At 42.9% G+C, this 22,098-nt stretch overlaps 1 protein-coding gene across 9 annotated transcripts in view; it reads left to right on the forward strand.

Annotated features, from left to right (window-relative positions):
* The first annotated feature begins 4,990 nt into the window (after positions 1 to 4,990).
* JADE1 (jade family PHD finger 1) overlaps positions 4,991 to 22,098 on the forward strand; it is a 59,086-nt gene continuing 41,978 nt past the window's right edge. Inside the window, exons 1-2 of one of the 9 annotated variants that reach the window (XM_036079435.2) lie at positions 4,991 to 5,138; positions 22,021 to 22,098. In XM_036079435.2, the coding sequence (XP_035935328.1) occupies positions 22,047 to 22,098 (52 nt within the window). In that variant the 5' untranslated portion in view covers positions 4,991 to 5,138; positions 22,021 to 22,046. Of the gene's footprint in view, positions 5,139 to 5,184; positions 5,560 to 5,595; positions 5,653 to 6,520; positions 6,653 to 6,932; positions 7,106 to 7,215; positions 7,236 to 22,020 lie in introns of those variants that run through there. The other 8 variants (XM_036079428.2, XM_036079432.2, XM_078069228.1 and 5 more) reach the window with 8 other exon arrangements.

The following is a 22,098-nucleotide window of genomic DNA, read 5'->3' on the forward strand; positions in this document are numbered from 1 at the left end:
GACAAGGTCCAGGGAGTAACTATGAGAATGTATGGTTGAAGTGACCGGTAGATGAAGGTATGGTATGTATGGAGGCAAAGACCTGAAAATTAAAAAAAAAAAAGTAAATAAAAATTTTTTTTTACTTGAAAAAGTACAATATTGAAATAAAAAAGGTGTAAGTGAAAGGAAAGATTGTAAAATGAAATGTGTGACATCACTCTAACTTTATTAAAAATGCCTAGAAAAAATACTGAAAATACACAGCAGTGTTTATAATAGTTATCCTTGTGGGTGAGTTATATTACCTTCATAAATTTTCAAAATTCTCTCCATTATCATATTTTCCTTTCATAATTAGAGGAAAGCTTTTCTTATTTTGAACCTCTACAGTCTTAGACATTTCCATCTGGTTGGGTTAAGTTGTATGCCCTCTTATCCCCCTCTTCGACTTGTTTCCCATTGACATCTGAACTTGTGCTAAAGGTATGAAAATCAACAAAATTGAAACAACCAAAATAAACAAGCAAGATGAAAGGAAAAGAAAGAAACTCAAGAAAAAAATAATGTAGTTGTTCCTGACACCCACAAGAAAGTATCTCAGGCGTTGGCCTTCTAATTATTCCATATATTTGAAGGTTGTAACCACCTACCTGGAGGGGTGACCAGGCCATTCAGGACTGGTGACCTCATTGACTGGTCAGACAGGGAACTCTAGTCCTAATCTCTTACCCATCACCTCTTGTTTCTTCTCATGGAATTCAGGCATGTGCTGAATATGGTTCCCAACCTTACTCTTCTTGTTCAGAATTATACCTCCTTATCTTTCTTTGAACTCGATCCCCTCCCACCCAAATAATACCATTTTTAAAAGTTAACAAAAAGTTATTCTTTTCTATCATTTAGTATTAAAATTATTATTTTTTAAAGATTTTATTTATCTGACAGAGAGAGAGAAAGAGAGCACAAGCAGGGGGAGCAGCAGAGGGAGAGGGAGAAGAAGGCTCTCCGCTGAGCAGGGAGCCCGATGTGGGGCATGATCCCAGGACCCTGGGATCATGACCTGAACCGAAGGCTGACCCCTAACCTACTGAGCCACCCAGGCGCCCCTAAAATTATTTTCTTAACGACGACTTGACAACCTAAACCCTCTTTATAACAAGGTTTATTTGGGACATAAATTCAAAGTTACAAACAAGTGAAGTTCAAATAAACTTTTAGAACACAACCCATTTTATCCAGGATAGCCTTTGTGCAATAAAGAATTCTCTCTATGTGTCATAATATACCAACTGGCAGTGGTATTTACCAGTAAGAATGTTTTGCTCACTTCTCTAAAGGAATGAGATATACAGGACTTTCAACATATGCATTTACTTCATTTTAATTATGAACAATTCTGTTGGCACCTGGCTGGCTCAGTTGTTGCAACATGCAACTCTTGATCACAGGTCGTGAGTTCAAGCCCCATGTTGGGTGTGGAGCCTACTTAAAAAACAAAACAAAACAAAAACAACTATTAATTCTGAATAATTCTGAATCTCTTATCAAGACCTTATAATTCTTGGGACGCCTGGGTGGCTCAGTCTGTTAAGCTTCTGCCTTCGCTCGGGTCATGATCCTGGGGTCCTGGGATGGAGCCCTCATCCACCTCCCTGCTCAGCGGGGAGTCTGCTTCTCCCTCTGCCTGCCGCTCCCCCTGTTTGTGCTCTCTCTCTATCTGCCAAATAAATAAATAACATCTTTAAAAAAAAAGTCCTAAAAAAAAAGGCCTTATAATTCTTTACCTACAGAGAAGTACGTACAAATGAAATGACTAAGTAAACATTCATGGGTTTAATCATGTATGCTTTCAAAATTAGGAATATGAATATAAAGTTACAAATATCTTTTCGTAAGAATTCATTATTATGGAAGAAAATAATTGAACAGTGTATGACTACAGCAGAACATAAGGGATATATAGAATTACAACTTTCATCACAAACATGGATCAGATCAGACCAGATGAGATCAGGAAAGACTAGAATCTTGACATTTCAACCACACTGATGACTTCGTGGTTCTTTTCTTAAATGTCCTTTCATCTCTGGTAATAAAGTGTGAATTAACAGAACTGTTCTAAAGACTAGGAGATGATGATCCTGAATGATTGGGCAAGGTAAGACAGTAAGTGACAGAACAGAACAGAAAGTCTAATTGCCAGCTTAGTACTTCTTATTCTAGATTGTATTACCTGTGTGGCTGCAAGGCAAACCATGTCATTGCCTTTCCTATTTTAAAAATAGGTTGTATAAAAGTTTCCTTTGTGGTCTGATGGCAAAAGGCGCATATTATTTTTTAAATGTCAACTGTTGGGGCACCTGGGTGATTCACTTGGTTAGGCATCTGCCTTCGGCTCAGGTCATGATCCCAGGTTCCTGGGATGGAGCCCCTCTTTGGGGCTCCCTGCTCAGCAAGGAGCCTGCTTCTCCCTTTCCCTCTGCCTCTCTCCCTGCTTGTGCTCTTTCTCTCTGTCAAATAAATGAATGGGATTTAAAAAAAAAAAAAGTCAACTGTTGATCATCAATGATAAAGTGTTTTTATATATTCCTTATGGATTCAAGTTGTCCTTCATTTCTTCAAATAATTATCACTTTTTAAGTTAGGTAAGAACAATCAGAAATCACTGAATGTTGAAGAAAAAGGGGCATCAGATATCATCTTGTCTACCATCTCATTGGGGAAACTAAGGCCCAAGGAAACTAGTCAGAGTCACAGTGTGAGTTGGTGGGAGTATCCTGACTTCTAGCCCAGGGTTATTTATAACACATGACACAGTCTCAGTGCATCAGTATTTTGAAGTCATGGCATAATTGGGAGAATATTCTTGAGACCATCAGTCCTGATCAGTCTATCAGCTAGAGGAGTCTGTGTGCCATTTTACCTCTTTAGTTTTCTCAACTTATTCAATACACTTCCATTTTGTTGCCTGATATTTTAGGAGTGGGATAGTCAGAAAAAACAAGTAAAACATTTAAGTGGCAAATGTAATTTGAATTTTTTTTTTAGGGAGAATATGTGCAGTAAGGCTGGCTGGAATTTACAAAAGTTGCAATTTTCCAGAGAAGACCAAGAAAGAAATATGGAGGAATTGGCCCAGGGGATTGATAACCTCCAACTGCCAGGGCCTCTTCTGGGCACTTTTATGGACCTCTCTCATTCCTCTTAACAACCCTTCAGCTTAGGAGCTGTTAACCTCATTTTTTTACTCATGAAGAAATTGAGGCTCCAAGAAGTTCTATAATTTACCCCACAGCCATAAAAGTTGGTCAACTGTTAGAGCTAGATCCAATGTGGTCTGTCTGGCTATGAAGCCTGTGTTCTCTTATTTCTACAGGAGAGTATGTGTAAGGTGAACCAAGGAAGGTAGCAACAACTGCAGTGTGACCTAGTAATAGTAATAATGACAGCATAGTGCTTTATATGTGTGATCTCTGAACATGATTAAATGAGCATATTGAATAGGACTGACAGGGTGTCTCTATACTCTTCCTCAGTGAGACAGGAGAGGAAGGTAAGAGACATACACTTGAGATTTCCTTTGGCTTACTTGTTTTCTGAAAAGGTATCGAAAGGCTCAATTAGTTTTGTTTTGCAACATTTATCAGATTATTACGTTCGTTTTTGGTTTTTTTTTTTAGATTATTATGCTCTCACTATGTAGGAGGATAGGTTGGTGTGTGATTGTGTGAAATCAAACCTGATATCTTCAGAAAGAATTCTTCTAGCAGATAAGCATGCCTTTGGGTTCAATATCCAATTTTGTAATTAGTGATCACTGTTCACATTTACTGAATGGGAGTTTTTATCTGCACCAAGGTCCTTTTTCTTTTGAAGCTAAATGACATAAACATACGCATTTCCTTTATGTTAACCTCCACATGAAAAAGCAAATTTGTATTCTGTGGAAAATCGGCAACCAGTTATTTTTTATTTTATTTTTTTTCAAAGACTGTTTTTAAGATTTTATTTATTTGAGAGAGAGAAAGAGAGAGTGACAGAGATAGCGAGAGAGAGAGCACAAGCAGGGAGGAGAGAGAGAAGCAGGCTCCCGTCAAGCAGGGAGCCTGACGTGGGGCTCGATCCCAGGACTCTGAGTCCATGACCCGAGCCAAAGGCAGACACTACCTGACTGAGCCACCTAGGAGTCCCGGCAACCAGTTATTTTTACACATAAATACCCCCCAAATAAATCTCTGATCACTAATTTTATATGAGTCTGCAACTCCTATTTAAGCTTTCGTCTCCATTCTATCTGTAAGGCAATGTCCAGTTCTGTAATCCTGTGCAATATAAAGGCGGTGTCCATTTATAATCACTGTTTTCTAATGAATTAATCCTCAGTTGCAATTATCATTTCGATATAAACTTGGGTAAAGATACAGTCTGTCTCCAAAATTGGATTCTGTGTATTTAAAAATGTCATTCTAATTCTCAACTCCCTAGAACTGTTACTACAAAAGAACTATTTATTTTGCCATTCAGCCTAAAAATAAAACCTTTCACCCAGATAACACACTTTAATAGTCCCATTTTTATCTAAATAATTTTAAACTAATGTGAAAGAATCCATTTCTAGGTGCAATGAGATTAGACAAGAGTTGGAACTGGGGCAGTATGAAGAGGGTAAGCTAAAAGCCCCTCTCCCTGCTTGGAGACACCTCAAGAATTTCTAGACTCACAAGGGAGGTGAGGGAAGCGATTTTAAAAGCTGAGCAGTGCCGCTCTTTGCCAGCTCCCGCGGACGAAGGCCCTGCCGGCTGCGGCGAGGACCGCGAAGAGTTAACGAGGGACGGAGCCCCCCGCGCCGCGGACTCCCGGCGCGCTCCCTCCGCCCTCGTGTCCCCACCCTCTCGTTTTGGCAAGGGATTAAAGTGCTCCCCCCTGTGGCAGCAGTGACCCAGAAATGAGTTTGATTCACATAGCCCTTCCTCCATAACAAGCCAAACGCCCGTCCGAGAGTGCCTCCCTGCGCGAGTGCCGAGTGTGTGCGCGCCGGCGAGAGCAGGGGCCCGCCCGGCTCCCCGCCCGCCCGCCAGCCAGCCGCGGCCCGAACTCATGCAGCGCGGAGCGAGCGGCGTGGAGCCCAGCGCCTCCGCCGAACCCTTCCGCAGCAGGTACGCGCGCGGGCCGCGGGGGGCGCGCGGGGTGGGCGCGCCGCGCGTGTGTCCGCGCGTGTCCGCGTGTGGGTCCGTGTGCGCGTCCCGGTACCGCGGCGGCGGCGGCGGCGGCATTGGCGGCGGCGGCGGCTGCAGGACGAGCCGAGAGGCTCAGCCATATTTGATGGTTTTGTTGCTTTGCTCGGGAGTTCTCGGGAGTAATTTAATGCCGAAGGTCGCTGCCTAGTGGAAATAATATAGTACGTCATTAATATGGCGCCAAAAGATTGGGTTCTCGATATGTAGCGAGGAGGGAGGGCAGGCAGCCGCCGAGCGCAGCGTTACTATCCCACCAGTAACTTGGGCATTGCTGGGGCGGGGGCCAGAGGAGGAGGAGGAGATGATTTTTGGATCCTGAGAATTGATCTCTGTTGGATCAGTAAGTTTTATTATGATTATTTTTCAATTTTGGGGGGCTGAAGACTTAGAGCTTTTTCTTCTTTCGGATTTGCGAAGAACATGCGGTTTTCAGGTGAATCATCGTTTAAACGCGTTTAGGAACAGAAGCCCAGTTTAGTTGGCTTTAGTTGATACAATTTTTTAAAAAGCCAAAGCGCATTAGGCTGCATGAAAGTGGAAAGCATAGTAGCAACTTGGTAGACAGATGGCAATGGCAGAACGCAGGTCCGCGTACATATATGAATCCAGAGCGTGTGTGACCGTGGTGGCGCGGGGACGACTATATTTGTCCAAACATAGGTGTGTGTGTCTCTGTGTGTAGGTCCATCTCTGTAGGGTGGCCGCAGCAGCCCTGGCTCTTGTCACCGCGTCACCACATGTCCAAAATATTTTTTGCATCAATTCAAGGGCAGTGAGCAGGGGTTGTGGGGACAGCTTGGCAATTAGATTCTTCCAAATTGGGTTTCCAATAATCAGACCTTTTACTTAAAGCGAGACTGTCTGTAAAGTGTAAAACCCTTCATCGGTGAAATTAAGAAGGAGTTACATTGCTAGAGCAAAGTACCGATTAACCATGAACTTAAAACGGATTGCAAATTGCAACCTTTGGCACCATCTGCAAATTGTGGGGGTGGGGTCGCTTGGGCTTCACTGCCTTAAATGAACGTGCAGTGTGTACCCCGGGACTGCAAGTTGCAAAGCCCTTCAGTGCACGTGTCTGGTGCTTGTGAGTGTGTGTTTGTGAGTTGGGGGCTGTTGTTTGGTAGCCAGCAGGCTTTCCGGGTTGTTGGCGCTGGCTTGCAAATGCGGGAGAGGGATGGAATGTGGAATGTTGACCAGGGAACCGAATCCTGTCGGAACGGTCCCATTTGCTGGAGAAATTCGATCCCTTCCACCTCCTTCCCGCTCCCCCCCGCCCGCCTGCGGGCAGGAGGCGGGGCCGAGGACGCGGCTGCTGCTCAAAGTGGCGGAGCGCGGCGGCGGGAGGCAGGTGCACGGCACCCGCCAGTGGGGGTGCCTCAACTTCCGCGGGCGTTTAAATAGCAGGCTCTCTCCCCTCCCACCGGTAATAGGTGACCTGGCGGCCGAGGGCGGCGGGGGGAAGGGGACGGGGGAGACCCGGGAGCGAGCCTCCGCGGCACGTGGGCAGGTGCTGGGTGGCCCCGGGGCCAACTTTTGTAGCCCGCCTCTGGCGTTGGAGGAGAGGCGGCTCCATGTGGAAATGGGGGCGGGCGGCGGCCGAGGCGCTGGTTTCTCGGCCGCGGCCGGAGCGTCACCTAACGGTCCCAGAGGCGCTGCCGCGGGGCCCGGGGTGGGGGGCTTCGGGGGCGGGGACGCCCGGCCCGCCGCGCCCGCGCCGCGGGAGCCCCGCACAAAGCCTGCGGCGCGGGGGCGTCCGCCGCGCCCCCGCCTAGGGAACGGCCCGAAGCCCGTCGCCGTCCCCGCGACGATTCCGGCGGCGGCCGCAGGCGTTTGTTTGTTGGTTCCGCGCCGCCTTCCTCGCCGGATGGCTTCCTGTGACAGAGGTGATACACAGTTTCCAGAACTGTCTGGGGGCGGGAGCGGGAGCCGAGCCCGCTCGGGGCTGCTCGCCGTCGCCGCCGCCTCTCCCATCTCACAGCCGTTTCTCGCCGGCGCGCCCGCCCCAGCTCAAAGGTGCCGCCCGGGAGGGACTCGGGGAGGGGGACGGCGCGGCCGTTTCCAGCGGCGCAAGTGGCTTCTGGACGCGAGGGAGCGTTTGATTTGCAACTGGGGCCGTGCGGATTGGTGCAGCTGGCGGCGGCGGGGCGGGAGGAGCGGCGGCGGCGGGGGGGGGGGTGGCCACTTTCAAATGGAGAGGGCGGCGGCGGGGACGCCGCTGCGGAGGGAGCGGGGCTTGGTTGCGCCACGAGAAGGTGTCATCACTGCACCCGGGCTAATTCCGGCGGAGGTGCCGGGAGTTACTTTCCCCTCCTTCCGCGCTGTTGTTTCTGTCGCCTCGGGAAGAGGAGGAGGAGAGGGAGGAGAGGCAGGGAGGGAGGGAGGGGGCGGCGCCGCGCGGAGCCGCGGCCCTGCGCACACCCTGGCGGGAGGCGGGAGCCGAGCGAAGCGTTCTCTGGTGCGGGGCGGTGGCCTGGCTTCCCTCCCCACCCCGGGATTTCCCCCTCTACAGCCTTTTCCCCTACAGCCCACCCCGCACTCCTCCCTCCCACACGGGCTCCGCGACCCAGGGGCCTCCACCCCGCCTCTCGCCCCGGTTCTCCCCCATTCCAACCCCTCCCCCCACCCACCCGGCCCCGGGCTTCCCGACTCTGGGCTCCCCCTCCCGGGCGCGCGGGGGCGGCTGCAGCCCCGGCGCCCGGTGAATGCAGCGAGCAAACAAAAAAGCGGGCGATTTAAACGTGCCTTCGAAACCCGTTAGGAATGCGTCGTCACCCGGAGACCGTTTAAAAGCTGCTGTGGCTGGCTTTCTAGTAACGAGGAGACAGGCACCCCACCTCGCCCCTGCGGGGGCGAGGTTCTGTCGTCCTCCGTGTAGTCAGTCCAAGAGGGAATTTAAATTTTCGTAAAACGATAGCTGCAGTTGAATGACACGACAGCAACATTTTTAGGGAAGTGGGAGAAAATCTGAGGTTTCCATTAATGGGGAATGCTTAGGGGCTTATTTCCCAAAGGTTTTTATTAGGTGAACTATTTTTCCGTTTCAGGAAACCCACGGTGAAAGCCTTACTCTAGTTACTTGTAGCTCAAGGCTATTATCTTTCAAAGCTGATGAACTAGTTCTAAGGTACAGGGAAATTATTTCACTGAAAGCTGGTTTAATAGTGGTCCACCAATGGTTAGAGATTACTACAGTAAGTTGCATTTTGATCAAATTACAGCTGATCAAGATTTAATCACTTCTAGGTAGAGAAAGGAAGAGTTCAATATAACCATGCTTACGCAGATTTAACACTTTAGATACAGTAATTGTAGTAGAGTGGGCAACACATGTTGGAGAGAGAGAGGATGTTTTGGGGGTGACAACGTCGTAACAAAGATTTGCAACCCAGAATTTTATTGCTCTTTTATTCCAAATATTTCAGTCTCATTTAATGTCACTTTTAAGTCAGGTGACTTCCTGATTGGTATTTTGCTTTTCTCCCTTAAGTTTGTGTATTTTTATATTTGTATATGAATTGGCTTTTTCGATGTCTACAATAAATAAAATTTACAGCCAAGTGTTGTTTACCCATATCTCCCTTCATTGGTATACTAGCCAGACATAAAGGGAGTTGCCTGATAGGCTGTAGAACTTGAACTTGATTCCATCTTAAGATCGGAGGCTGCTCTTTAGTAAGAAAAGTTGGATGGGGTGCCTCAGAAATTTTAACTATGACAAAGCTAGGTATATATGTTCCTTTAAAAGGAAAAAAAAGTCCATCTTAATAGTTCTTCCTTCGTCCCTTGACAGGTTTTAGCCTATAATGAGCATTTAGTCTTACATTAGTTACTAAGGTTGAAAGAATAGCTGTAATGGGAAAACTGAAAAATGGTAAGTGTGCTTGAGAGTGAGATGAGAGGAAAAAACTTAGGAGTTTAAGAAAATGTTATATTTTAAAGGGACTGTTGCTTAGCTCAGAGGCTTGGTGGGGAAAGGATTAGCTAAAAACTTGGAGAACTTGGAATAAAAGCAGGTCTCCATGTGAATTGTCTATACTAGGCACTTAATACATACTGGTTTTTGACTTAAAGGAGCCCTTAGTGACTTAAAGTATTATTACAGAGGTGGTGTTACATGTACATTGTTGGAATTCAGAAAATACAGAGAAGCAAATATAACACATTCCTACTATCCAGAGATCACCACTATCACTTTATAGGTAACTGTCTATGCATATGTATATAGTTTTTAATCAAAATGAGATCATAGTATATATACAGTTCTATGAAGATTTTTTTTTTCCCCTCTCCCTTGTCAGCCAGCTTGGTAAATTTTCATCCCCTCTATTACTGGGATATATTCAGATTTCCTCATTGGGCCCTAAAATATAACAGAGCAGCTTTGTCTAAATTAATACTGTCCAGCTGAGGATCAATTATTGCATCTGGTTATTATTTCCCATAAGTAGATTTTAATTCGTAGTTACTTTTTGACAGAACCTCAGACATTGCGGAGTCAAGCCTTTGGAATTAATCATGACTGGATTTTTAAAAAGAAATGAAAATAGCATTTTATTGTAATTTGGGCTTAGATTTGGAAATTATTTCCTTGAAAAATACTTGAAGGAAATTTGCCTGATGTATTTATCTTCAGGCTTGTTGGGAAAAGAATTACCAACTGTTTGTTTCAGTATTGAGGTGGTTGGAACAGCAAACATCAAGATCTCAAACTGATCATGTCCTGTATCTAGGATTTGTCAGGAGTAAGAAAACGGCATATGAATCTCAGTTTGCTTACTTCCTGTTGGTGAAGCTCTTCCCTCCTTTAGTATTGTGGGACTCCCGTTATACCATTACAGTTAACAGTCTGTCAGAATATGCATTGTAAACCCAGTTTTCCCACAAGGTTAATAAAATAGACATCTTGGCCAGTACATTTTGCTTTTTATTTGGGTTGGCATCAAAAAGTTTGGCTCAGTTGTTCAGTTGTACCAGTATTAAACTTCTTTCCTCCCCTCCCTGTAAGTTAAAACATTGGTATCACATTCAGCAATACTTTAAAAATTTAGGTGGCTTTGCTTGAGTTGTTAGTTTCTTAGTATCAGAAGCCTGGTAGGAACCTTAACTGGCAAAGTGTTTTAATTCCTGAGACAAGTTATTTCCTTGAAAGTTTTACTGTTTAGTCTGTTTTCTCCATTTTCAAGATGTTGCAGCAGCTTATGTGATTCATTTTTTAAAGTTTGGACAATATGTTATTTGTAGTATATATTTCAGAAAGTTTGAGACTTATTTGAGAGTTTTGTCATTTGCCTGGCGTACTTATATAAAAGTATTTGTGATCGTGAGGGGTGTATGTTTTGATGTTTTTGCTGTTGGTGGACTCTGATGGAATAAGTCATCCTGCATTCCTTAAATATGCCAGGGTGGCCTTAGTGGGCCTTTTTAACCTTTGAGTGGAAGTGGTATCTTCTCTGCAAATTTAGCTTAGAGTCAAGTGTCCTGAGTCCAGACAAAATCTAGTCTAAGAGGTTATTGCTCCTGACTCTGGCCATGTTTATTGTGGCCTTATCTGGCCTAGGCTTTGAATGATTACTAAGGATGTCTTTCCTCACCTGAAAGCAACAAAAATATTGCCAGACATGGAATGGAAAGCTTAGTTGTTGGGGAATTTCCATTCGTATTAACTCTAGACCGATGGTATATGATGGGCACTTAACAAATGTTCAGGATCAAACTTTTGATACTCTAAAACCAGTCCAGAATTTACTTTTTGCTTTTGGTTCTCCAGGTAGAGTCAAAACATAATGAGGTGATTGAGGACAGTTGAAGTAAGTTCATTTTAAAAACCTTGGGTTCTTTTGGGTTTGTTTGTTGAAGGAATTAAACCACAAATTCTCTTTTTTTTAAAAGCACTCGCAGTTGGCAGTGGTATATATATGTATATATAGTATTGATTGTTTGCACAGGAGGGTTTATTAATCTTCTGACAGCTTCTAAAACTGTTTCTTAGCGCTGATTTTAAGTGACGATTTCAGTGGTGAGAGTCCAAACTGAAGAATAAAATGAGTTATTTTTTTTCTTTACTCCTTACTCCAGAGTGAGGCGCAAGAATTGGCAAGGGTAACAGGTTGCTGGAGTTGGAGCCGAGCTGCATTGCATGGTTTGCTTTTGTTTAACACAAGGTATACTAAACGTGATTTAAGATTTTTTCTTGATTACTCATGGTCATCTTTACAGGCATCAGTTATTTCAGTGTTGAAATGTAATGATGCATTTAAGATGTGGAGGCTGAGCACTGGTGGCTTGTAACTTTTTTAAAGTCAAGGACACTTAAGATCTGAGACCTGTGAACCTCTCCCCAGCAAAATCTGTGGAACCTCTCCCCAGCAAAATCGAGTTGCACTGAAATTTGTGTGTCATTTTAGGGATTTGGGGGATACTTTTAAATGTATTGTTGGATTCCAGGTTAGTGTTTAAATTCTGGTGATTTCTTTTTATGATTTCTCTTTGATACTTTTACATCACTGTTAACCATGTATGGTTAAATGCCTGTCTAGAACAGTCTTTTTTTTTTTTTGCTTATTGGTCATTGGCTTAAAAGTTTTTAAAATTTAGTGTACACTGGCTCCAAGTAGGAGTCTTCAGGGGTTTGAGAAAAATTCACAGGTTTCTAGATATGGCCTTTAATTTGCTTAGAGCATCCCCATCCCCCTTCTCCCCTTTGCGTCTTTAACCCGTTCTAGTTAAAAACTTCTTAAGGAATGAATGTGTCTGATCCTTAACTTTGTAAGCTTTAAGGCACTTGTTTGCCCAGGACCTGGTCATTGATTCACATTTCACTAAACATACATAATGTTGGTTTATAAACATACTACCGGTATGTTGATTTGTAGCAGAAATCAGTACACTCTTTGCCAGAGGGCCAGATAGTACATATTTTAGGCTTTGTGGGCCTGATGGTCTCATAAAACCGTTCTGCTTTTTAAGTGTGAAAGCAGTCAATGGACAAAAGGTAAATGAACGAACATGGCTATGTTCCAAGACAGCTTTATTTATGGATAGTGAAATTTTGTATCATGAGATGTTCTTTTGACCCCCCCCCCCCCATTTAAATATGTGAAACCATTTTTAGTTCTGGGGCTGGACAAAGATAAGCTGTGAAACTTTGATTTATAGTGAGACTCACCATTACCTGGTCACCAGATTATTCCTGTTGGGGCTAAGTTACCTTTCTGGTAGGAGCCTGAAATAAGCTGAAATCAGAAGTTGCTTTGATAAATACGGAGGGAGTTTGCTAGTCTGAGGGCTGTGGTTCTTAACTCTTTGGTTCTTAGATCCCCTTTGAGGATAGAATTTATACCACGGGCCCTTGTGTACTTGGGAAAGCACACTTAGGTAGTCACACCCTCCAAGGGGGCCAGCCCAAGAAGCTCCATGTAAGGGAATGTGCATTCTAGACTGGAGTTCCCTACAGAGGGAGATGAACTCTCTGCAAGGAGGATGCGTGTGTCCTACCAATCAGACGCTAATGCCTGCTGCTTAGAGGACTCCTACTCCCTGTGATTCAGGTAGTGTTCACGAAACTACCAGCACACTTTTCTCCCAGCTCTACCTTTTGTATGCTCTACCAGGCAGAGTGGCATTTACAACGGTCTTCATACCGGCTTGCTAGGAATCCGTGTTTCGGTTTCTAAGTTAACGGACTGTTTTTCATTGATTATGTTTTAGTTGTCTGCTCCCTGATAATATATAGTACGTGGCGTTAATCTTCTAGATGGCATCTTCCTAATCACAGTAGGTGTCCAGGAGGGGAGAAGCTCGTGGTCTAGGCCCCTGGGAGGAGGTGGCTGGCACTAGAATGCCCATTCACGTTGGGAACTGATCTTTTGTTTGGAGACTGGCTTTGTTCTGGATCTGTGTGTCTTCGCTTATGCTGCTTAACCTCTCCAGAATTCGATGTGTTCATCTTGAAAATTAGGAAAAGTGGATTAAATTATCTCTGAAATGTTTTCTAGCGCTTCAGCCGTTATTTTCTGGGCTTCTTTTGGGGAGATTTCCTGTAGACCCAGTCCATGGGGTGAGACTCTTTTCAGCCTTAAACTCAGAATACTTTTCCACACCTTGTTGCTGGGTTTTGAGACCATCTTTATGTGTCAGTGACCCTAATAACAAGACTTGTGCAATTGTGATAATGTCTGTTTTCATACGCAACTTAGATCACGTGTAAATGCGGTTTTTGTTAAGTGTTCTATCTAGGTCTTTGAATACACAACATTGGGAGTCTTTTTTTTTTTTCTTTTTTTTTTTTAACAGTACTTTAAAAATTTTTGGTGACTTAACATTGTTAGTGGTAACTGATAGTTTCTGACAACCGGCTATAATCAAGGAACAAAGTTCCTCAAAACAGCTGCCTTTCAATCTGTGCACAATGTCATTGTCATTAGCTGGTTGAGTCTGGTTTCTGCAGAAGCTGCTTTTTGTATCCGGTGTAAGAACATCTGGTTTAAGCATTTAAAAATCTTTTTAAAATTACTCTGTAGACACTTTGCATTTATTGACTTATTCTTCCATGGGCAGAATAAAGGTTTGTAGACTCCTTTCCATCCTTACCCTTCCTTGGTTCATGCAGAAATATCTCCTGTTAACATTTGGTTTTTCTAAAGTGTTACCTTCAGTGGACTTTGAGACTTTGACCCGGGGTGTGTGTGTGTGTGTGTGTGTGTGTGTGTGTGTGTGTGTGTGTTATATAAATTAGAATTTGGTTCAGAGACCCCAGGGCAGACTGGAAACAACTCCTGATTTCAGTAAATATTTTAGAAAAAAAAATTTTTAATTTTCCCTGATAAATTGTCAAAAAAAAAAAAGTGTGTAAACAGGGTTAGGACATACGGGGTGAATAGGCTTTATCTCCTGAACTCTGACTGAGTGGTAGCACTGTGTTAAGAAGGATTCTGAAGTCATGTTTGGGCTTGTGGAAAAGGATGACCTAATTTATTAACCATGCCTGCTGTGGGTGGGGGAAATGGCTTATTTGGTAGCCATCTCTGGAATGTAGCTTTTTTTATTTTTATTTTTTTCTAAAATGGTAGTACTCTTCCAATGGCTAGGAAGTGGAAGGTTTATTCTTTAAAGGTAGTTTAAACCCTGGTTTTCCTGTCTAGGTTAGTTTTTTCTATTCTTATTGCATATATTTTTAGTGACCTGCTACTGGTAATGGTTGTTCTTATGTGTTGAAAACTTTTGCTTTTAAGTAAATAATGAGTGGGTGATAATAGCATTTTATGGTATCATCCTATTACCTTTTCCACTTTTTTCCTTCTGTACTATTCCATCAAACATTCTTTAGAAGGCAGACATAAGCCTTTGGTACCTCATCTTAGGAAGGGGGTGTGGTATACATAGTTTATTGATGGCTGCTTATTTTAGACTGATGCTTCACATGGGACTCAGAAGTTGTGCCCCCAGGGTCTTGTATATATGGTGAGGAGCAGGGAAGAAAGGTGTTGGATTTTAAATCTTTATTATTATTTAATCTTTACTATTACTATAAATATAGGACAGTATCATGGTTAAGCAATTGAAGTCATACAGAAGGTCAGAAAGAGAAGTAAAAGTTCTCATCCCATTCCATCTGAACACTTTGGTCACATTTCTCAGAAATAAGCAGCATTATTAATATCCTTTATATTCTTCCAGAAATTTTCCATGAATATGCAAGCAATTGGTGTGTGTATATATTCTCTTCCTTTGTCCTTTTTATATGTAAATGGACCTATATTTCAGGGTTTTTTTTTCCTCCCTTGCAGTTTGCTTTTATTTCTTAATATGCCTTTGGCACTTTCCATATCTGATCATATAGATTTTTTTGAAATATTTTATTTATTTATTTGAGAGAGAGAGAGAGAGAGAGAGACAGCATGAGTGGGGAGGAGAGGGAGAAGCAGGCTCCCCGGTGAGCGGGGAACCCAACATGCAGCTCAGTCCCGGGACCCTGGGATCATGACCTGAGCTGAAGGCAGACGCTTAACACACTGAGCCACCCAGGCACCCCCTGAGCGTATAGATCTAACAGAAGAGACTTCTGAGTAGATGGAAGTAGGGATAGAAGCTCAAGATTAGAGGCCATGGTGACTGCCTTATTGTTTGGGTGTGAATTCCTTTAATCCCACGTCAAGGGAAGTTAAAACAAATAAATCTAAATACAAATGATTGGAATGTTTTGTCATAGCTGCTCTTCAGTTGCTAACTCTAATTGAGTCGGTGATTACAGAGACCTGTGAAGGGTTTGATTGTTTTTAGAGCTCATAAGCAGGGATTGGATTATTTATAAATTGGCAAATGGGAGCTGCTTGTGATTCATTTAGAACCACTCAAATTTGTAAATTCTTTAAAATCTTGAAAAATGTTTTTATTGACTTTTAAAGGCTGAGTTTACAAATAATTCATGAAGAATTTACAGTGAACTAATGCGTTATAGCATTCAGGCTTTATTAGTAATGTTTCTATGAGTAAATACTGTAGTCCTGATTATCTGGTCAGTTATAATGTGTTTTGGGAGAGGTGGTTATTTATTGCTAATATAAACTCTTTTCCACTGAATATTTTCAAGTGTGACATTTTCACAAAGGCTCTATAGTAGCTTGGGCAGCATTTTTAAAACAGATTTTGATGTATGACATAAAGGACATTTTTAAAAGTTCCCATTTTGGGGGGTCTGAAATATTTGGACAAGGTTAAAACTTTAACACTTAAGATCTAAGCAGTTTGTCAGTTACATCAAATATATGACTTTTTTTTTTTTTAACCAGATATAACCCTTTGTTTAAAGTGAGGAATTGAGTTCTAGTCACACTAGTATTTTGAGACTTTCAGTGAGCATATGAATTAGATAATGTTGCCAATTTGAAAACTTCCGAGCAATTAATGTTGTCTTTAAAAACAGGTAAGAAACAAGCTGGATTTTCACATTCATTTGGGGAATAGAAAATTACTATGAAGTATAGATCATTATTATATTTGGATACTTTGTTACATTGCGTATTGTGTATGCCACAGAAGATAAGAAGGTGACTTATTAAGAAAATATAAGTTTTTTTTTATGGGGGGTATTCAATAACTTAGGAATCAAAGTATCTGTTACTTAATGTTTAAAAATAATATCCAAATTGTATGAACTTATCGAACAGAAAGGAAGTTGCTCATTATAAAATACTTTTTATGTAAAGATGAGTTGGTGCCCGAAAATATTCTCCTTTATATACATTTTTATGTTACACATTTTCTAAATACATTTTTAAATATAGTACATTTAGGTATTAGATTAACTTGGACAGAAAATGGAAGGACACCAGTAAATTTAAAGATAATATGACAGGGGGTTCCTGGGTGGTGTAGTTGGCTGAGTGTCTGACTCTTGGTTTCAGCTCAGGTGGTGATCTCGGTCTTGAGATCAAGCCCCACGGCGGGCTCTGTGCTCAGTGGGAAGTCTGCTTGAGATTCTGTTTCCCTCTCCCTCTCCTGCTTGTGCTTTCTCTCTCTCTCTGAAATAAGTAAATAAATCTTTAAAAATAACATAACAGAAGTAACTGCAGTTAAAGGTCAGTTAGATATTAAAGTGAAAGCATCTCAAATTCTGTAAAGCCGAGTGAGCATAAGATGCACTTTGTGTATGAGAACTCATTCATCCAATAGTTTATTTTAATACATAGCATTGCATTAGGTGGTAACAGAGAGAAGTAGTTAGAGGTGTTTGAGTACCTTCTAGAACTTCTTTAGAGTGAAATAAATAAGAATGAAACATAATGGATAAAATAGATACTTTGAGGAAGAAACCTGACTTTCTACATATGAACCATAAGGTAATTAAAATCACTAGGGTGTAATCCTTATTATAACTGTAGAGTTTATGGCCTGATAAATGGTCCTGTTATGCCACAGAGAGTGATTCTAGTAGCTGGACAGTTTGTTTTCCTCAAATAGGTCCCTCTTTCCCAGGAATAGCGTTAAGTAAACATCCTCAAATTCTTAATCATCTTACTCTTTTGTAAAACCCCTTCACTCCTTATCCTGGAGGTCATTTCTCATTCTTTCTTCCTCAGAATCACATACCAGTCATGCCTCCCTGGGACCACACCCAGGCCACTGAACTACACAGTTCACTCTTTGGTAAATTCCTGAGCCACCTTGGGGATGGATTCCTTCAGCTAATGGCTGCTCTTAACTTCCGGCATGCTGATGTTTTTCCCCCAGTTTCAATCTGAGGAAAGTTACATTCCAAGGTTTGGAGGTACCTTGCTATCTCCTTTATGTATCCCGTGTCCCACTGGAATCCGTGAATGGCAATCCCGTAACTTTTATAGCAGTTATCACCGTGAAGCTACCTGTCTAGTTGTTTGCTTACTGTATCTTCCCTTGGGCCATTCCTTATCTTGTTCACCATATCTCAGGTATCCAACTCAATACAAATTTAATTGAATTAATATACTAGTTAATCCACTGGTTTTAACCTGTGTGAAGAGAGGATTGAAGGAAAGTGATTTGCATGTAATGTCCACAAGGATGGTCATATAAATAGTGCCTGCGCTTCCTGAGGAGGTGGTGCCCTGAGCAGCCACCACATGGGCCTGCTCGTCTTGGCACATCCCTCCGTGCAGCAGAGGTGCCCAAGGATTGGCACTTGACGCATCCAGCCAGAGTCTTTGGCCAAGGACCTCTTCTTACTTGGCCTTTCCAGGCAATGTTCTTATTATAATCAGGCTTCCTAGGTAGTCTTCCTCTCTTTGGACATAGTCCCAAATGCCTAATCATTAGTATTTTTATCTGCCTAGTTGTTCTGCTTCTCATAGCAAATGGACTCTTGTAAATCGCATCGCTTTGAGTCACTTTTGATGAAACCAGGCAGAATGTCTGGGTGAGGACTGAACCCAGAGTTGTGGGTGTGTCTTACAACCTATGAGGTTATTTTGCTCAGGACCCTTTCCATGATGTCATATTTTCATATTTAATTAAAGAGGATCTCTGTTCTGAAGAACTCTATAAATTTCTAGAGACACACATACATGGAACATATATGTGATGATACAAAGCAAGAATTGATTATTAAAGAAAATAACACGTTAGAAAGCAGGGGGAAAAAGTTCTAAAAGAAGAAAGATGGAATGAGTGGTACAGAATGTAAGTGCTTTTAATTGGAATGGTAGACCATGCTTAGTGGCTTTGCTCCGAGGTCCCAGGAAGAGATGGGGCTGAGGGGTAGGGAGAAAAGGGCAAAGAAGCCACATTAGCAGAGGCTGAGAACAGAAAGAGGCCTGGCCCAGCAGAGGCAAGCCTAGCCGAGGGGCAGATGTTAGGAGAGTGCTTGGGTACAGTCGCGAGGGGCCGGGTGGCAGAAAACATCTTGAGTTTCTGGCTGGACCCATTTGTAAGCGTGCAGCAGAGGGAGAGATTTGTTTAGGGAATGACTTGATATGGTCCCTATTAGAAAGAATTAATTTATTGTAATAATCAGAAGGGGTAAGAGATTGTAGGCATGGAGAATGGAAGGGAGGTGCTTAAAGCTATCCAGATTTGGTGTTTGAAGACAAATCTGTGAGACAAAGGGGAACTTGAAAGAGTCCTACATTTTGAATCAGTAAGGCTTGGCAGTTGGATAAAAAGTAAAAAGGGATATATATATATATATATATATATTAGTAAAAAATTGAGCAAATAGTAAGATTCTGGATGTGAAGATGCTGTGCAGAGTAATATGGTAGGTTCCATGTATGCTGTCAGATATTACAATGCTTTGCCCGAAATGTCGTGCTTCCACTTCTGGCTACCTCCCCTTATTCTTTAGGACTCTGCTCAGGGAATTTTTCCCTGACTCCATCAACCTCTGTTCCTACAGAGCCTTGTGTCTACCACTGTCAAGCACTAACCATTACTGAATCTCTGTTGACTTGTCTATCTCCTCAAGCAGACCAGGAGTTCCATGAGGTCAGGAACAGTTCTTTTTCTCCAGCACCTCCTAGTTTTTTTTACTAATAGTTTACTAATAGGTTTTCACATGTTGGTGGGATGCATTATATGCTATTGTATCTTCTTGTGCTTTCTTTGGAGTGTTGTGAGTTTTAATTATTACTTATTCTACTTTTGTCTAGATAATAATCAGCCATGCCCTAAAGGAGTCAGCAAAGGTAATGATGAGGAGGGCCCTCTGTTTTCTCACACTGGATTTTATTGGACAGATGTTTGAAACATACAACCACTGTATTGTGTGTCTTAAAGATACTAACATGTACTTTGATTTCTTGATACAGCACATAACCCCAGGTGAGATAAATCAGCCTGATGTCAAGGTTTAAGTACATTAGAGCAACAGAGGAGGAAATTCTGCAGTGCACTAACCCACATTATTGAGCCAGGTTCCCTGAAGAAGTACAATATAGCATTCTCAATCCTCATTTCTCAACATCTTTCAGGGTGGGTGAAAATGGGATTCATTAGGAGGATATGCTATTTTTATTCTTTTACTTGCATAATTTTGCTTGAGAGAGTGTTTATATGTGTTTAGGAGCATCATTCTATTTTGGCCAATGCTTGCATTTTTCATTGAGTGACTGTTGAAGTGTGTGTTTTCTCTGGGAGTTGTGTTTGAAGGCTAGGAGGAAGACTTTTTGATTGAAAAAGATGCTAAGTTCTTCAAGCTCTTCTATTTAGATAAATTTAAGTTGTCTGAATCAATGGAGATGTGATCAGCACTGGTTTTCTTGTTTCTAGCTTGGGGAGTGTTTCCTGGGCTTTCTCAGCTTCTTTCTCTCCCTCAGTTCTCACACCCGTTCCTGAGGTGGGAGCTGCATCCCTCTTGTGTCACATCACACCCTTACACTTTTAAGGAATTCCTCTTTAGGTAGTTCACCTTTACTTCTTTCCTTCCTTCCTTCCTTCCTTCCTTCCTTCCTTCCAGCTGTTTGGTGTAAAGAGGCTTTGGGGAACTGAAGCTGTTAGGAACGAGTGGCCTTTTGCTTTTCCCTCTTCCCCTTGTGCCTCCTGTTGGAAGGGAAACAGGGCTGCCCTCCCTGGGGGTTTGGAGGAGTGTTTAGCTGTCAGTAGTTGGTGTTTTGGGCATGTGGTGACGGGGCAGGGAAGACAGTCCTTCCAAGTGGGGAGTTGGCCACAGGTGTTGGTGTGGAAGCTTCTGATTGGAATGGGTCTGCCCCAGGCCAAGTTATAGATTGCTGGGTGTTAGTTAGTTAGTTATGGGTGAATGGGGCTCTGCAGAAAAGGGGTGGGTGGGTTCTAGGACTGACCCTGCCCCACAGTATGAAACCTTAGCACACAAGATAGCCCATGACCTGTCTGGGCTGCCACTTGGTAAATTCTTTCATTAATGGTTTTTGAAGAATCAGTTGGTGAACAGAAACCCACAAACCTTAACTGGTGTCTCAGGAAGAAAATACAAAGTGTTGGAATCGTAGATTAGGGCCCTGAACATTTGCGTCAATCATATAGGTCTCTTTTGTAGGTGGGAACAGACTGCACTGTATGATGGGTTTTCTGCTTTTTTTGGTCTGCTCTTTAATAAGTCCATTTAGAGTGGAGCTTTGGGTTTCTAGTTTCTATCTTATTCTAGCACAGTGGTTCTCCACATTTTGATCCACACCATTCCTGTGCTCCAGGCTGTGAGAAACACACCACATTCTAATGCTCTGATTCCCAATGAGGAGGAGCTTGGGATGTACTTTTCTTGAGGGGCTGGGTGGGTACTTCTGACTTGAAAAGCCCTCCTCTCTCATCGGGAATCATTGTAAGATCAGTAAGATCAAGTTCCTAAAAATGTCAAGGGGATCAGTAATTTCAGTTTGGAAAAGCTTTTTGGATTTCTTTAGAGAGCTCCCTGTGTGAATATGACCGGGGAATCCATCTTTATAAGTTAGTTCATTGACTGGCTTTTAATCCCTTGCACTGTCCTCCTTCCTTAGTAGAGTTTTTCTCTTACTTGGTGATGCTGGAGGCCTCTTGTCACCTGGAAGGAGTCAGCAAGGTGGGCCAGGTGTCTGGCTAGGGTAGGTTGGACCAGGCTGTAAGGCACTGGGTGAGGTTCAGTGAAATTGGATTTGGAATTTGAAGCTCCCCCCACACAGTGTGACCTTGGGCAAGGTGCTGCTTAAACTTTTTTTGGCTTTAGTTTCCTCAGGAGTAAAGGGGAGGGGGCTGGATCAGATACTATGTCTGGTCCCTTCCTGTTGGAGCTGTGAATGCCGAGGGGTTGGAGATGGCTGGAGGAGATATTTGCTTTCCTAATACCCCATTTATTTTGTTCTAGAACTCCATCCAGGTTATTTGGCTTTTAGGATTATTTTAGCGAAATTTGCCTGAGAAGCATAATCATGCCCAGTGCAGTGTAAATATTCACACATTCAGGCACAGCCTCATCCCCATCCCCCATATACACACGTAAAATATGAATCTGTCTGTAGTGAGAGGCACTGTGCTCACTGCCGCGGGTTTTTTCTGCAATGCTTGTCGCCAGTCAGCTAAAAAGACTCCTGGAGTAGTTGTAGTGATAATGTCCCTGGAACTAGAGAGAAACCTGGCACCTTTGGGAGACGTACTGATACGTGACTTCTCCACTCCCCCCCCCCCCCCTTTTGGACCTGTTCTGTTAATGATTGCTCCTAATTATGTATCTTTGGTCTTTTTACTGTTTACAATTCAAATGCTACTTAAAGCCGATTGTTTGCTTTTGTGTGCTGTAAATCCTGGGCTGCCATCTGAAGCGCAACTTGATGATTGTGTATTATCATCTTGGGTTAAGTGCTGTCTCACTGCTTTGCAGGCTGCCTGCTGTTTCCCCGGGAGATCATGAAACGAGGTCGCCTTCCCAGCAGCAGTGAGGATTCTGACGACAATGGCA

Source organism: Halichoerus grypus, chromosome 3, assembly GCF_964656455.1.
Source record: "Halichoerus grypus chromosome 3, mHalGry1.hap1.1, whole genome shotgun sequence".
NCBI classification, from domain to species: Eukaryota; Metazoa; Chordata; class Mammalia; order Carnivora; family Phocidae; genus Halichoerus; species Halichoerus grypus.